This window comes from Spinacia oleracea, chromosome 2 (assembly GCF_020520425.1).
Source record: "Spinacia oleracea cultivar Varoflay chromosome 2, BTI_SOV_V1, whole genome shotgun sequence".
Classification (NCBI taxonomy): Eukaryota; Viridiplantae; Streptophyta; class Magnoliopsida; order Caryophyllales; family Amaranthaceae; genus Spinacia; species Spinacia oleracea.
This window is the reverse complement of record NC_079488.1, coordinates 50,160,766-50,177,609: the sequence shown is the minus strand read 5'-3', so window position 1 is coordinate 50,177,609 and position 16,844 is coordinate 50,160,766. Positions and strand designations below refer to the sequence as shown.

The following is a 16,844-nucleotide window of genomic DNA, read 5'->3' as shown; positions in this document are numbered from 1 at the left end:
AATATTCTTTTAACTAATAGAATTTGAAAAATATGAAAAGGAAGTATAATATATGATCTGACGAAATAAGAAAATTTCTTATTTAATATATATGAGCATCAAAGACTTCTGTAAATTAAAACACAAAAAATAAATAGAACACAATTTGGTTACCAATGGTTGATCAAAGGAAGGCATGAATGTACCAACATTATTTTCCAGTAAACTTCTTCCAAACCCTTAAACAACAGAAAAAACAAATGACATTAGACACATACAAAATGAAAACCACAAAAATTCAAAAAAAAAAAAAAAAGAAGTACCTTGAGCAAATGAGAGAACCAAAAGTGTGAAAATAAGAAGAAATGCTACAAATTGGGAGCGACCCATTATTTGTTATGCTATATTGTGAAAGGGGTTTCAAGTTTGAGTTTTATAAATCTAGTTTTTATGGAAAGTCTCTCAATTAAAGGTTTTGAGATCCAATGCACAAACTCTTTAATCTTTATTGGGAGATACAAATTATTAGTTGTATACAATAAATTAAGTGCCACAATTACCTTGAAAGTCGTAAGCCAGCATTGAGTTAAATAAGTAACATAACCATACATGTCTAAGACGGGTTTACAATAGTCTATTATGTTTGGGTGTGGCCTTACAAGTTGACTTTCTAGTGTATTTTAAATACTAATTGTACTTCTTTTCGTACTCTAACTAGTTTTAGGTTATGGACGAATGATGCCACGAGTTGTTGCGTCAATAATATTTTGTATTCTTGTTAGTGTATGCATAAATGTTACGATCACATCCTTTTTCTTTTACTAGTCGTTGGAACAGTACGTAGAAAACAAGGTCAAAGTTCATGGGAAATTAGCTGGAATAATAAAAACGAAAGGCTAATGGTTGTAAACTGGAGTACTTGTGCTTTTTTTGTATGCAAAACTCGTCTTTGTGCGGATATTCAAATGCTTTATTTATAGGTTACAGAAAACGAGAAGGTCCATTCGGTAAACAAATTTGTATGAATTAATTAAGACAACAACAATACACAAGCATAGATCATATTTCCTAATTAGTCATTTACAAGACAAAAGTGTGAATGACTTGTTAACCCGGAGGCACTGAATGCTCTGAGAGAGTCGTGTAAATGTCATTTATCGTCTTTGGTGTAGTTATACAACAACCGCCAAATAGAGAAGCCTTTGCCTTCTGCCATTTTTTCACAAAAGAAACTAAATCTTCATCTTGAACCCCTGTATTTTGCTGTAGCAAATACAATGTGTCAAAAGAGTGGAATTAGTGGCAAAAAATAAGCAAGCTTAATGCCTTGACACAATTCACAAGGTCGTGTTGTTTCTACTAAATCCGAGACATTTAATAATTTAAAAATCAATCAGGCAACATAAGTTCTAGTGGTAATAATATTAAGACAGATAGAACCAATTGCATAGAAATACTACAATAGATGGTTACAAAATAGTAATAGACAAAGAAAAACGACATATATAAGCTACAAATAAAACAACTACCTAAACAGGCACAAGAAGGTAGCTTGACAATCCACCATAATTAGAGTAAAAAAAATTATAGACTGATATTTGTAAAAAAAAATTGAGTTTTTGCACTCCCACGATCACCCCTAGTGTCGATAAGTTCAGAAATGGAGGGAATGTAATAAATCAAACCAAGAGCGCTTACTAATATACATGAATGGCAGCCGCTGACAACAACTATTTCATGCTATCCATGCTATCCAACAAAGGCAGACCAAATATTATCAATCATCAATAGCTTAGATGAATCATACAAGGGCCTGAAGATACCCTCATCGCAGGTGATACCCCAAGATATAAAAAAATCTTTTAGAAATAATTTCAAAATAATCAATTTAGAAAAATAAAACATTTTGAAATGTGTTCCAATGAATATGTAATGGATGAAAAAACGTCGTAATAGGAATAATTGCAAATGACAATGTAAAGTAAAGTCTTGGAAAGGTGCTAAAGATCTTTGCTAAAAACATGAAGGATCGTAGATTATCGTGTTGCTTTAAAAAGCCCCTAATACATTAGTCATCATTATATTACATAAGATTCTAGTCTACGCAATATTACCAAATGTTTGCCTATTCAGGTTCAACACTGGACAAAACATGCAACAAATGCTTAATAATAATCTACATGCAACAAATGCTTAATAATAATATGCCTTTTTAGTTCTGGAGTAGTAGAAATATGACAGTCAAATGCTTCAGCTCTCTCAGCAATTGCAACACCAATCCCAATCCAGCCCAAACCAATAATTCCGACCTTCTTGCCACTTAACTGGAAAGACAAAGCAAAAGGAGTAATTAGTGTTGAACTCTTACTCATGGACATAAGTTTATAAAAACTAAGTAGGTAGAAACTTGGCAATAGACTTAGTCAAATAGATTCCACAAGGCCAGTCCCTAATACAAGTATTAAACTGCAGCATGTTATGGACACCAATGACGCAATGAGTGATCCAATAAAGTTGCTGGATAGCATGAAATAATTGTTGTCAGCGGAATTTGAAAATGTTATAGACCTTATAGTGATTAAAAATTACCCGGAAAGCTAAAAAAAACAACTTTGCCAGAATCCATTCTCGCTATTTGTTCTTCTCCCCTTCTCACTCATCTCCTAGAAAGTCTTTTCCTTTTTTTATTCCCCTCTCTTCCCTTCTCCCACTCATCTTTTATGGTTTTCTGAATTTCACAATCTCTAGCTTGTAATATAACCTAAAAGCCTTAGGATTTCCGGGTGGAGAGTATACTAATCTTCTGGTGTAGCGAAAATTAATAATAAAACAATTAGCGTCAAGTAATGCCGCTCATTTACTCTCTTGTTTCAGTCCCATCTCCGTTTTTTAAAATTCTAGCTAGGGATGTACTAAATTGATTTTTTGTATGGTTTTTCAAACAACTTTCTTCTTCAAATTCTACTTTTTCAAATCCATATCATAGTGCAAAGATTGGAAGTATAAGTACAAAAAATGCAATTTTCAAAAATAGGAGGGAGAAAGTACAACGATGGCAATGTCGATAGCTTCTTTTTGCATGTTATCAGTCATGTCTGCACTCTTTAAAATGATGTGTTTACCAGCCGTAGCTCAAAAAAGTTTCGGATCATCGGTGGTAGTTTATCTGATGTCCATTGTTCTCTGTGAGGCGTCCATTCAGACTCATCAAAGATTTACAAAACCCACATTCTAAAAGTGGGAGCAGGCCAAAAATGATGCAATCAGGATCCGCAAAAAGAAAGTTTGTTATGCAGCTTTTACTTGACTAAAGAATTACAAAGGCGGAAGACATAAAACAAAAATCATCAGTTTCTCAAACTCTAGCACGGAGATAATATTAATTAAAAGTTTATCCCTTTTTTGACTAACATTTGCAAAACAAGATAACAGAACCTACACCTGAATTGGACAAACAACTGAGGTTATAACAAACTGAATGCTCTTGATTAATAGAGGAATAGTACACGTGTCGGTCCTAAGAATCCAACTCTTGACCACCAGGGATTACCGCCAGATATATCGTGGCAAAAGATTTTAAATGAGTGCAAATATTATGTACGACATCAAAAGCATACTCCTAAAAAAAACACTTGAACTGAGCATGTTGACTTCAAAATCCCAAAACCCAAATTAACAACATATTTTGTACCTAACATCTACTCTGCCTTGATCCCAACCATGGAAACCTATGAATATTGGAACTCAGAAAGTAAGTAGGCTCACAGCTCAGTTTGCTATTTTCATCAGGTTACGGGTCTCTTTATTACTCAATGGTGAATTTCTTTCCCCATAATGCCTCGATTCCTAAGAATTGAAGTGAAAATATGTGAAACGAAAAAAGAAACCCTCTATTTTACAACGCCATAAAAATTTTTGGGCATTCAAAACCAAATCCAATTCAATCAAGAACAACAAAACAAGGTTCTTGGTTCACTCCAATTAACATAAACACTACATTCTTCCTCAACAAACACCTAATATTTTAACAATAATTATAATTAATCGATCAAATGTAGGATAATCTCAAATGTATAAAACCCCAAAAAAATTAGATCAAAATCAACATAAACAGATGGAAACTAAACCCTAGAATGCGTTTTTTGAGGGAAATCATATAATGTGTTAAATTATCATGAATTGTGGAAAAAAAAATAAGATTGGAGAGCGATCAGATATACACCTCTGTGAAATGTGGATTACGGAGTGGCCACCCAGCAGAATGGGAAGAGAGAAAGAAAGCTCGAGGTTCTGCTCTAATACACACTTGGGTTCCAAAACCTTATTTTAAATCATGGGAACTAATCTACAAGAAACAAACCATACCAGCAATCACGCAAGAGTAGATTGAGACAATATGCTAGTTAATTACAGAAAAAAAAAATTACAGATTACCTGAAAAGCAAGCCACTTCTTCTCAATTAGGCTGAGAAAAGGCCTTGCACTGAGCCGATCATGGAGATTACGGAAGAAATGTTGCCTGAGCAGATAAGTCTCCATGTCTGTTTCCACTTTCCAGCCGAAACTGACCACCACCCAGTTCAATATCATCAAAATCAGAATTGCTCGCATATTCAGGAGGGAGGCGAAAAAAAGCTCAAAATGTACATTAACAGCCAGCAAGCAAGTTCAATCTAACAATCAAGAATATCTAGCACTCCAGCAAACAAAAAATATCTAACGTTGTAGCAGCACTCATAGATAACTATCTCAATTGTTCTCCATATAAATTGAGTATCTAAGGCAAGGCCATTATGAAATTATACCCAGTTTTAATCTTAATAAAACCCCCCAAATTTTCAATCCTGATAGATAATATGAAACACAAATATCATTGAGTATCTCTAGTTCAAAATCATTCAGATAGAAAGTAATTCATTTAAAATATATAAAAGTATCTTTGGAGTCCAGGCCTACTGCATTTTGACAGGTTAAATGGGTAACCCTTTGTAATTGGTTATCACTAAAAAAGAGGGAGGAAGAATAATTTAGAGAGGGAAGAAACCAAGTGAAAAAATAGACAAGGAACGAAATTATCAACCTACCTACAACTGAGAGAGTAAAATTTATCTTCTCCGCAATATAGATCCATCAAGCTGCAACAAATCAACAAGAATTTGATTTTTGGGTTATATATCAAGCTTCAGCCAACCACACATCCCCCTACTACATTTTTTTTATCAAATGCAACAACAATAAATTAGCTAATACAATGGTTAAACAAATGTCGTTGCAATAGAAGCGTCAGATGCAACGCTCCCGGTGAAACTAAGAAGACTGAAAAAATATAGACGACTACTACATGTTTTATCTTAATGTAGACGACTACTTTAATTAATGTAGATGACTACTACATTTTTTATCTTAAAATAAAAACTCCTTTTTAACCAACATAAACAGATAAGTTTGACATTCCACTGATATTTTACAGTCATGGCATTACAACTTCACAAGCTCACATCCCGCTGACTAAAGAAGTGAAGGCGGCTTGGTCATAAACACTCAAAAGCAATGTCATGACCTAAGAAATGCAGTTTCGAAATTTTAATTCACAAGCTAACATGCTGTGGCTTAAGAAGTGAAGGAGGCCTAATGATACACACATAAAAGTAATGGCATAGCCACAATGTATTTAGAGTTCATACCTCTAATGCCCGCAATGCACCATATACAGTATTGCCCTGCAAAGAAAGCAAGAAAAAGCAATCAACCCTCTTACTTTTACCAAAATTGTCATCAATTTCAGCGAAAATCCTCAACCATCAGAAGAAACAAAAGCAAAAGTGACCTCAATTGTGGCGAATCCAACAATGGAGTTATCATCTCTTCTAGAAATTCTCAAATTGTAACTCACCCCCACAAGTTGAAGGTAACACACATCAAAATTCAATCATGAAAAAAACCTAGAAAATTAGAGAAACGTAAAAAAACCTCTTCATTAGGAGAATGGACATTCATCTGAAGAACACTGATGTCAAAAACCGATAGAAATTAATACAATTAACGATCAAATCTCATGAAACTTCAATCAATTTAACAAATCAAAACAAATTAAAAAAAATTAATTAACAATTACCTTAGCAAACCCCTCACACCGATCTCTAAGCAAGAGGCGCATTCAACCGCTTCATCGCTTCTTCATTCACAGCAAAATCCCTCAAACTGACCCAGGAGAAGGGATACAATCAACGGAAGAGATTAATACAAAATAGCTGTTATGAAATCAAATTTTTCCAAAAAAATCGAATCAAAGCCTGATTCAAATTGAGATTGAAACTCACCTCATTCTAACCCGGGGAAGATGAGAAATGTAAAAATCAACAACACAAATTGAATAGTTAGGGAGTGTTAATGATGTTGGAGAGAGAGGAGAAGGGAAACACGAACAGGAAAACGAACAGGAATACAGAGGGGGAGGAGAGATGGAGCAGGCTCGAATGGAAGGGAGAAGAAAGTAAAGAAAAAGAAGCTAGGACTCTGGAGTCGAATGAACGGGGAGAAAATATCAGAAAAAGGAGAGAAGGTCAAAAGAAAAAGAAAAAGAAAAAGAAAAAAAAGGGAGAGGAGCTCAGTAGCTCATAGAGACCAGGGATTCAGGGAAGCATAAGAGCACGTGGCAGCCTAACACAAACGAGGCTAAAATTGTAATCACACTATTGTTAAGGAAAAGACAAAAAAAAACCATGAAGGATTGTGGGGGTATTTCAGTAATCTAACTATTGCGTGAATAGTAAACAAAGTTCATGGCTTTATAAGTGTTAGGATAAGAGAATGTATCCGTATGCCATCTAGATGACCATACTTTTCATAATTCTCGCGGGAAACGGGATCAGTCAAGGCCGGGTAAGCTTTTGAAATAAACTCCACAAAATACTTGATAACCTCTGCAAAGAAAACAAAATACACCAGCACATTAGGAATAGGTAGGCATATAAATCAACAAGAAAAAATAAAGTAGCATCTGCACAAACAACATCTACCAGGATCTGGGTTTTTGTCATGATGGTACAGAATAGAAAGTTTCCTATAAGCCTTTTTAATTTCTGAATCAGAAGCTCCAGGCTCCAAACCAAGAATGTTGTATGGCTCAAAACTTGAACCTGAATACCAAGAAAAAGACAATAAATTTAGGGGAAACCTGTTTCACGATAAAAAGTTCGGCACCAATAGGGAGATTTGTATTTTAGCCGAACAATCAATAGATTCCTCTTGCAAAATATACATACCTCAGCGCTCATATATTTTATGTAATAAATCAAGAAGGACATAATGACCCACAGCAACACAAGTATCATGTTACTACAAGTGGAGAAGTTTGACACCTGCACATCATGAACAAAATCAAGCAAATGATGTAATGAACTACAAGTAAAATCAAAAACTGAAATAGCAACAAAAATTATATTATGGACAAACACAATGATCACATAGACACAAACCCTTTTCAATAGTGATTTATGGTATTTTCCAGAGCGAGAGCATACGGCACATTGACAATGTAAGTTTTTCGCCTTCTTCTTCGCAAAACTATAAAGTTTTGAAATTGTATAAGGCACTAAAGGGAGTGCCATGACTGTCATCATAGTCAAAATAAATATAGGAAACAGTGAACTATTTCTCTTCCAAAGTTTCCATCTTTACTTGATAAGAGGAAACTTATATGAAACCCTTATCCCTGCAAAACCGGTTACAAATGAAAATCTGTCAGTATCATTCAGTTAAACTGAAGCACCAACAAGGAATCTCAATGACTACAACACCAAAAGACGGATCAAAAGTAACAAGCATGACTGCTGCCTCAATAGCTAATTTTGCAAACCAAAATGCTACCACAATGCCACTGCTGATTCTGGATCCGCCACTGGCCGTAATGAAGGTACTATATGAGCCTAACTCGGAAATAATGGTCAACATATGACTTGTATGATTGATTGAATACATCTAAAATTATGGGAGCCCAACTCCCGGCTTCAACTTCATGCAGTCTCCTCACTGGGTTTTGACCAGGACACTAATCTGTATTTGATTGAGGGGACAAACGATAATGATTCTAGTATCAATCAACATTCAATGCCAATAACAAGGGTTTTTCACAAACAACTAAAACAAGAGTTTTCAGCTAAAACAAGAGTTTATCATGAACAGTTAAAACAACAGTAACTCTTGAAGAGTTTATCATAATCAGCTAACATAATATCTCATCCTACCAAATAACTTTTAGTTGCATACAAATAATAGTACTACATACAATTGAATCACATCGTATTTGATAGCCTTTTATCTAATTTTCCAAACAAACCTAACAAATTGCAAGCGATTGCACCTTGAAATTTACCAGATATTCCAGTTTTCTTTTCCTAACTTTTCAAACAAGAGCATAACAAATTGCAAACTACTGCAATTTGGAATTAGCCAAGTATAAAGCTTAGACTAACAACTTAAACAATGGTGTTAGAAAAAAGGTCAATAAAATTAATAGATAATTCAAACAAAACAAAAATAACCTCATAAACCCTATAAATTCATTGACAAGCCCAGAAATAAAAAATAAAAAACTCCATTTACATAAACTAAAACATGGGTGTTGGTATTAATGTAAGAACAATTAACCTGTGTACCTTTTGGGCCACAGACGCATCGAAACGGGATATAATCTACGAATGGAGCTAATTGCTTCAATTTCTGCCAGAATCGACTTTTAATTTCACGAATCTCAGCACTAACGCCATAATCGTATTAGTCTCATTCATCTTTCTACATACACTATAGGAAAAAACCTCAAGTGCGGGCTCATTTTAAGGGGTTTAGTGCGGGCTTTTACATGTGCAGCACATGGCCTGCCCGCACTTGATGTTTCTCAGCACTTGATGTGATGCACTTGATATTGGCAACACTTGATGTTTCAAGTGCTGCCAATTTGGAAAATGAGCCCTCACTTGACATATTTTGTGCTGCCAATTTTAGAATATGAGCCCGCACTTGATATATTTGGTGCTGCCAATTTTGAAAATGAGCCCGCACTTGACATATTTGGTGCTGCCAAATTTGAAAATGAGCCCGCACTTGACATATTTGGTGCTGCCAAATTTGAAAATGAGCCCACACTTGACATAGAAATGGGAAGCACAAGCATAAAAATGAGCCGCACTTGATATATAAATGAGCCGCACTGGGCCTATAAATGAGCCGCACTTGATATAGATTTGTTGTATAACCGATTTCCCTGCTACATATTACAATTGGACTACGCCACTGATTAACCTCCATACGTCATATAAAAATTATCCAATTATATAGATAATTAAATTAAATAGTATATAATTGTAAATATAAAAGTCGATTACATTACAATCATACGAAAAACTAGCATCCATAATTTAAGATTCAGTACAAGAAAATATCAAAGACAATCACTGGTAATGAAGTTTGCCAACATTTCTCGAACTTCATCTATCTCCTCAAAGGTGAAAGGCCTCTCCCTCGGATTATTGAATACCTTAAAAAGATCGACCATCAAAAAATATATATATACTTTGGTTATATTATAAATATTGAATCGTACAATAAATTAAGACTTAATTTGTTCATAACAAGGAAATAATGAACCGTATAATAATAAAATTGGTTAATTTCGGTCCCAACTTTCATCTAATGAACTTAAATAAATATTTTAAAGTCCTTCCATGTTTAATGAACTTAGTGTTATGTTTCAAAGACTCATTCTCACCCATTTTGGTGAAGTTATGCCCATTTAAGCCTCGTTAGTTCATTATCTGTCACATTTTGACTAAAATTGCTAATTTCGGTCCCAACTAACAACTAATGAACTTAAATGAGTATTTTTAAGTCTTTTCATGTTTAATACACTTAGTTTTATGTTTCAAAGACTCATTCTCACCTATTTTGGTGAAGTTATGCACATTTAAGCCTCGTTAGTTCATTATCGGTCACATTTTGACTAAATTGGCTAATTTCGGTCCCAACTTTCAACTAATGAACTTAAATAAGTATTTTAAAGTCTTTCCATGTTTTATTCACCTATTTAAATGTTTTAAAACTCATTATCACCCATTTTGGTGAAGTTATGCACATTTAAGACTCGTTTGATCATTATCGGTCACATTTTGACTAAACTTATTTCGGTCACAACTTTCATCTAATGAACTTAAATGAGTATTTTAAAGTCTTTCCATGTTTAATACACTTAGTTTTATGTTTCAAAGACTCATTCTCACCCATTTTGGTGAAGTTATGCACATTTAAGACTCGTTAGTTCATTATCGGTCACATTTTTTACTAAAATGGCTAATTTCGGTCCCAACTTTCAACTAATGAAGTTAAATGAGCATTTTAAAGTCTTTCCATGCTTGATGCACTTAGTTTTATATTTCAAAGACTCATTCTCACCCATTTTGGTGATGTTATGCACATTTAAGACTCATTTAATCATTATAGGTCACATTTTGACTAAGTAAGAGAGTTACTCGATCAAAATCATAACAAGAAGTTAATTCAAAACGTATTTTCTAATTTTTCAAATAAATGTATTTCCTATGCATTCCATTATGTTTCAAATATATGTTGATTGCTCAAGCTTTACCAAAAGAGTGAATATACTTACTTGCAGAGATCGAGGCGTGGCCAAGTTATCTTAGAGCAGCTATCAGGCCACGACAATGTGTACAACATAGGCAATCGCATATCAGGCAACCTTACTGTGCGAGAACTGCTGAGTCCTGTCATGAGAGAGTTTAGTGGAAGAATATCAGAGACATTTAAGACAAATGGTATGATATCTTATGCTTTTTTATTTCATTACCAAGAATCAAACTAATTATAAATTCATTCTCCTTAGCTTTACACTACTACAAATATGGCTTTTAATAGCGTTTTTTTAATAGCGTTTTTGCCTCTATTGCTATCAAAAATATTAAAAATAACATATCATAGCGCTTATAAGAAAAACGCTGTCACATGTGCACATATTATAGCGATTTAACCGGGAGCGCCATTATTTTATAATCGTTATTATAGGGCTTTTTCAAAAACCTCTATTACAAGTATAAGAAAAAAAAGAAAAAAAATACAAAAACCAATAAAAAAGAATCGCCTAATTCCCTCACTTCTTCACTCTGCCAAACCAGAAACCTCAAATCTCAAGACTCTCAATAGACGCCGAAACCAGCACCACAATCCTTCACGCGGCGGCCATTAAGGGTGGTGGAGATTTAGATGGCGGCGATTAAGGTTGGTGGAGATTTAGGTGACGGCGTTTCCTTTGTCCGGCGTTGCTTATTCTGACAGAGAAATCGATTTTCAAGGTAATCTCCATAAAATTTGCGAAATTCTGTTAATTTATGTTGTTCTTAATTTTTGTATGAAATTTGGGATAATTGTTAATTAATTTTCTTGAATTGGTTTTGTTGGGAAGGAGGTTTGGATTCAATTATGGTTGGTTTAATTATGGGTTTTGGGGTTTAATGATGGGGTTTGGGGTTTTGCGGTTGCTAAACAACTCTTCCTCGCCCAGAATTGAAATTCATCCTCCAGCAAAATAACAAGAACTATTCACTGCTTTCCTGTTCAATGAAATCTCTCTTTCCACATACAAAAATAATCTATGGTCAGACAAAAGGTTTGTTTTCATTCGATTTTACTCAATCAAGGTAGAAGAGTGTTACAATCCTCAAAGGTTCTTTGCTTCTTGACATGTTTCCATGAGTATTTTGCTGTCATGGAATGCAAAACAAATGACTTGCTGAAATTGTGAAATAATATATCCATGTTTCATAACCTGCAAATTAAACAGTGATACCAGGTTACACAATCCATAATCAAGAAATTGGAGAGGTGGTGAGCTATGCCTAGTAAATTAAAAGGACAAGGAACATTTTAATAAATTAAAAGGGCAAGGTGGTGAGCTATGCCTAGTAAAGTTTACATATCTCGGTTAATTTCCCCCTAGTTCTTATTTCTAAGTACTCTGCAGAACTCTTGTAAGCTAAGCTGCAGGAGTTATCCATTCTGACTTTGAGAAAGGTTTTATCTGTGCTGTGACGGTAAGGATTATAACAGATTTTTTTATCTTATTTTCAGAAATATTAAAGGTTAGATCCCTCTCTAAAGAAACTAATTTGGGGAGGATGGTAGTACAACGCAGTGAACCTAGATTTGTATTCAGCTAAGCACGAAATCCTGTGGTAATAGCCATTGACTGTAGTTTTTTTATTGCAGGGGTGATTCTTCTGTTCTTGTTAATATTCTACTGTATATGACTTAGTCATGGTTAAATTTTTTTCTCCATTAATTTCTGAAATTGTGAAGTTAAAGCAAGTGGTGAATGTATTGATTAAAAGATCATTTTTGGAAAATAGAAGTGTTTTCTCAGTGAGTTCGTATTTGTCTCTTTCATTACTAAATATGTAGGGACTTAAACCACTCCAGTGGAAGTAGTTAATTTGGTGTCTTCGCTTTCACCTATGTCAAGAGTTGATTCATTTTTTCTTACATGCCTAGTCAAATCACTCAAATGCAATGTGTAAAAAAGCTCCAAGCCTAAAGCGGTAGGGGTCTTGCTTCGGTGCGCCTAGTTGAAGTGAGGCGCACTATATAACATTTTAAATCAACTGACTGATGTGCGCCTCATATGCTGCTTCGAACTGATCTACTGCAATGCTACTAATATGTTGCTTTGTGCTATGTGTAATGATCTCTTTTGGTTGTGTTGTTATGCTAGTTTATGCTAATTTGTTATGTTATGATTGTGTTGTTATACTTGTTTATGCTAATATGTCTGCTTGTTTATGCTAATTTATTCTGCTGTGATTGTTGTGTTCTGCTTTTTTATGCTAATTTATTCCACTAATATGCTGCTGTGAATACTGACTACCGATTTACTAATATGCTGTTGTGAATATTAATCTGCTGATCTACTGATATGCTGCTGTGAATACTGATCTGCTGATCTTGCATACTGATCAACTGATATGCTAATGTGAATATTGATCTGCTCTGAATGCTGATTAAATATTGATCTACTGATCTTGCTACAAATCAATCTGATGTACTGGTTTTCCACCGTTATTTGTTCCTTGAGTGAACTACTGTCGGATTCTGTCAAAATATTACCTGTGTTACTCTGATACGGGTGCTTACATACTTAAAACCTTCTTAATTGAACAAATCCATGCACTCGTTGATGGTAGTCAGTCGATTCTTGGTTCTGAATTGAGACTATTGTTCTTAATTCGACTGCAGTGATAATATGAAACTTGAAACAGATTGATGCTTCTGATGAGTCTGATACTTGAGGGTTAAGGGATTTAGTGGCAATATTGCCATGATTTAATATGTCTGAAATATCATGTCTTTTTAATACTGCATCAGCTTGTAATGAAATCACAAATCTGCCAAGAAAATTAACAAGTATGGGGAAAGATTGCTGCTTATATTAATGGAAGATTAAGCACACAAAATGGTGCGGTTACAAGTTAGCTTGAGGCTACAATTCTCCAAAATAGTGAGTTTAGGTCACAAGTCTCAATTGTTTACTCACACAAAAGACAACCAAAACTCATTGCTCTCTTCCCTTATTAATAGCTAAAACTCGTTGCACTACCATCCCACTTCCTTTTCTCCTCTATTGCATCTGCTGTCTTGTTTGCTACGGCTTTTTAAAGATGTTTGGATGATTCTGTTGCTGCCCCTTTTGTCCTCTTCTGTTGTAGGTGATACCATGATAGTTATTGGTGGGCATTGCCAAGTCATCACACAACTTTATTTTAATCCTTATAGTTTCATCTAGGTTAGAATTATAGAATTGTAGTAATAAGGGTTAGTGTACGAAAGCTACAGTACTAATGAAGAGCATCTATTATTCTTGTTATTATAATATTACTCTTGAATTTATAGGAACCGAAAAATGCATCCTTGGGGATTTACTTGAAATCATATCGTTAACACGTAAGTGAGCTTAATTAACAACCATTGCTTGACTTTAATTAAATTTTATACGATAATCAATTAATGTTCCAGTGGGGTACACCGTTATTCAGTGCAGGCAGTGTGTTTGGGATAATGGGTGCGACACTTGTTTCGTCAGCAGAGGTTTGATCACGTTCGCATAAAATTAATAACTTTGCTTGTGTTTTCATGATTTGAGTATTATGAATTTATAAAATCACTTTGTTGCTGAAAGCTCTTTTAGGTAAAATAGTGGACGAGCTCTATTTAAGTAGTAGGATATTGGCATGTTTTTGTGATCCATCTTTTCGAATGATTCGTTTTCTGGTGCAGACCACTGGAACATTTTATGCAGCTGCCCGCCTATCTGGTGCCACTCCTCCTCCCTGTCATACGTTGAGCAGAAGTATAGGGTGGCAGGTTTGGGCTGAGATTATATTAATAATTTGTTTGGCTATTCCGCTTGGAGTAATATGTGGTAAGGAAGGTTAACTGTTCTTTTGGCACGCAAGGTATAAGCATGCTTCTTGATGGTCTATTTGGTTCTATTGTTGGTTCAACTACTTCGGTGTAAGTGCCCTGTATATGCAGCGTTTCCAACCCATTTTTGTAAATTTAGGGAGCTATTATAGCAGATACTTTTTTTCTGAAATCACTTGGTTCAAGAATAATACATTGTGTTGTCGAGTAATTGGTTCCTCTTTAAAACCGTGTTTTAGTGTTCTAATAGAAGAGAAGTCCTACAAGAAAGAATAATGTAAATGAAGTTCCTTGTTGAAATTCTTCTTCTCTTGTGAGATAGTTTGTCCAGTTTCAGTTAAAACAGTAATAGGATAGTTATACTACTGCCTTAAGTTGAGTGGAAATTATTCCTTTTCCCGTCTATCTCAACTGTTGACAGTTAAGGGTAAGTACTACGTACATTTAGACCTCTCAAGAGTCAAGACCCTGCAACACACTTGGAGCTATGTAGGGTTATTGTTTAAGTGGGATAGCTTTTTAAGTTTTTATATATAATTTCTGCAATTTTAAGTTATTACTTTTGATAGGTTCAAGAAGTTGTCCCTAAGGTTTTTTTCAGCACCTTCTTATCTCAGTAAGCTGCTACATATCTCATACATTTAACTTTCACTTTTTCTTGCAGGGAGAATGTTGGGCTTCTTGGACTGACACATGTAGGAAGTAGGAGAGTTGTTCAAGTGTCTACATCTTTCATGATCCTTTTCTCCATATTTGGTGAGCAGTTCTGGAGTAACAGCTACAATCGAAGCTTTAATGAAATTAAGTATGCATGTATTTTCATCTTTGTAAGCTTAATTATCTTCTGTGAAATATCTGTTTCAGGAAAATTTGAATCCTTCTTTGCATCAATCCCTCTACCAATATTTGCTGCCATATATTGCGTTCTGTATGGAATAGTTGGTAAGTATATTATTATTTTTAATTACCTATTTGATGTTATGAATGCCTTGTAACTAGTCACTATCTTGCAGCTGCCAGTGGGATTTCCTTCATTCAATTTACGAACAATAATTCCATGAGGAATATGTACGTTTTGGGGCTGAGTCTTTTCCTTGGAATATCGATACCTTATTACTTTATGAGTTACACCATGACAGCAAATCATGGGCCTGTTAACACCGGTGGTGCATGGGTAAGTTGTTTTTATATCAAGTAATGTTCACATATTGTGTCCTTTCTTCATATTGGCTAATGGAGACCGATATGTATATTATATATTTTAAATCTAATAAGAAGTATTGGTTTTGTAATATAGAAATAAAAGACATACCAGGCCTCCAAAAAAAAGGTACATATATATGTAGTACATACTAAGGCCAACGTAGACAGGCAAAGATTGTGAGTCTGCACAGCTAACAGCCAATCCAACTATGGTTGCATTCAAACTATAGAAGACTTCATAATTTGGTACCTAGCATAAATATTACCTAAAAATGACCTTGATAATTACGTAGTAGTACACAAATAATTAGAATCACATCATAATCTATTCCTATAATGTAAGTTCAATTTGTTTTCTTCATGTATGGCACTTATTTTTTATGGTAATACTAATTCTTTCGATTTTTCCCCTTCTATATATGTATGAATTCTTAAACCCCATTGTTTCACATTACTTTTCAGATTCTCAGTTTCGAAGTTATGACAAAGAGCAGATTGACGAAGTAAAGAACCGAATGGGTGCGCCATGTTGTTCAACAATTGTATAATAGCTAGGTTATGTTGAAGGAACCAACAAACATTAGACTCTATTAATTAATGTATTTTACGTAGTTTAATGTTTAGAATTTTATTTTATATCTATGTAATCGGTTTTATTAGGGTGACAATTACATAACTTCTTTTAGTTGAGGTTTGGAAATTAAGTTTCAACTATATACTATTCTTCAATATATGGTGTTATTTTTGTTGCAAAAAAAAAAACAAATTTCAGGTATATTAGAAATATATATTTTTTAAAAAAATTAATAACTTTGACAGCGCTTTATATACATCCGCTATTAGAAAATAATTTAAAAGTTGGCGGTAAACCTTTAATAGCGTTTCTTTAATAGCGCTTATAAAGTGCTATGAAAGAAACATTTGAATTATCCTAATATTACATATGACAACGCTTTTGAAAAGCGCTATTAAATGTACCTTTTACTTTTAATAGCGGAGCCATCAACAGCGCTTCAAGAAGCGCTGTTAAAGGCCTTATTAAGCGCTATTAAAAGCATTTTCTGTCGTAGTGTTAGGATGTTGATAGTCCATGACACGTTATGGTCAAGCTTACTCCCAGACAAATAATAACTTTTTTCAAATAGTGCTTGACATAATAATGCAATAATTGGTCTATTATT

The 16,844-nt window shown here is 34.3% G+C and overlaps 1 protein-coding gene and 1 long non-coding RNA gene across 4 annotated transcripts; one reads left to right on the top strand and one right to left on the bottom strand.

The window, feature by feature from the left end:
• Window positions 1-982: 982 nt before the first annotated feature.
• LOC110796488 (uncharacterized) lies at window positions 983-6,593 on the bottom strand. 3 transcript variants are annotated; one of them, XR_002535601.2, is made up of 7 exons: window positions 6,300-6,593; window positions 6,095-6,180; window positions 5,664-5,699; window positions 5,064-5,114; window positions 4,414-4,543; window positions 4,202-4,324; window positions 983-2,303 (listed from the first exon to the last, which is right to left on the bottom strand). It is a non-coding gene; the product is annotated as an uncharacterized lncRNA (long non-coding RNA). The 3 variants fall into 3 exon arrangements; XR_008927820.1 differs by having other exon boundaries at window positions 4,202-4,319; window positions 6,300-6,559; XR_002535603.2 differs by lacking the exon at window positions 4,202-4,324 and having other exon boundaries at window positions 6,300-6,553.
• Window positions 6,594-7,711: 1,118 nt separating this feature from the next.
• Window positions 7,712-16,265, top strand: LOC130467409 (nucleobase-ascorbate transporter 3-like). The gene is made up of 7 exons (XM_056835912.1): window positions 7,712-7,894; window positions 14,314-14,400; window positions 15,030-15,076; window positions 15,125-15,216; window positions 15,325-15,402; window positions 15,474-15,634; window positions 16,126-16,265. The coding sequence occupies exons 1-7, from the start codon at window positions 7,712-7,714 to the stop codon at window positions 16,168-16,170; spliced, it is 693 nt and encodes a 230-aa protein (XP_056691890.1). The 3' UTR covers window positions 16,171-16,265.
• Window positions 16,266-16,844: the final 579 nt, after the last annotated feature.

Excerpts from the sequence above, each read along its gene's own strand:
- LOC130467409 (XM_056835912.1), top strand. The coding sequence starts at position 7,712 with ATGAAAATCTGTCAGTATCATTCAGTTAAACTGAAGCACCAACAAGGA. Across the intron at positions 14,401-15,029 it reads GCAGAAGTATAGGGTGGCAG|GTTCAAGAAGTTGTCCCTAA; the intron begins GTTTGGGCTGAG and ends TACTTTTGATAG. Across the intron at positions 15,217-15,324 it reads GATCCTTTTCTCCATATTTG|GAAAATTTGAATCCTTCTTT; the intron begins GTGAGCAGTTCT and ends TATCTGTTTCAG.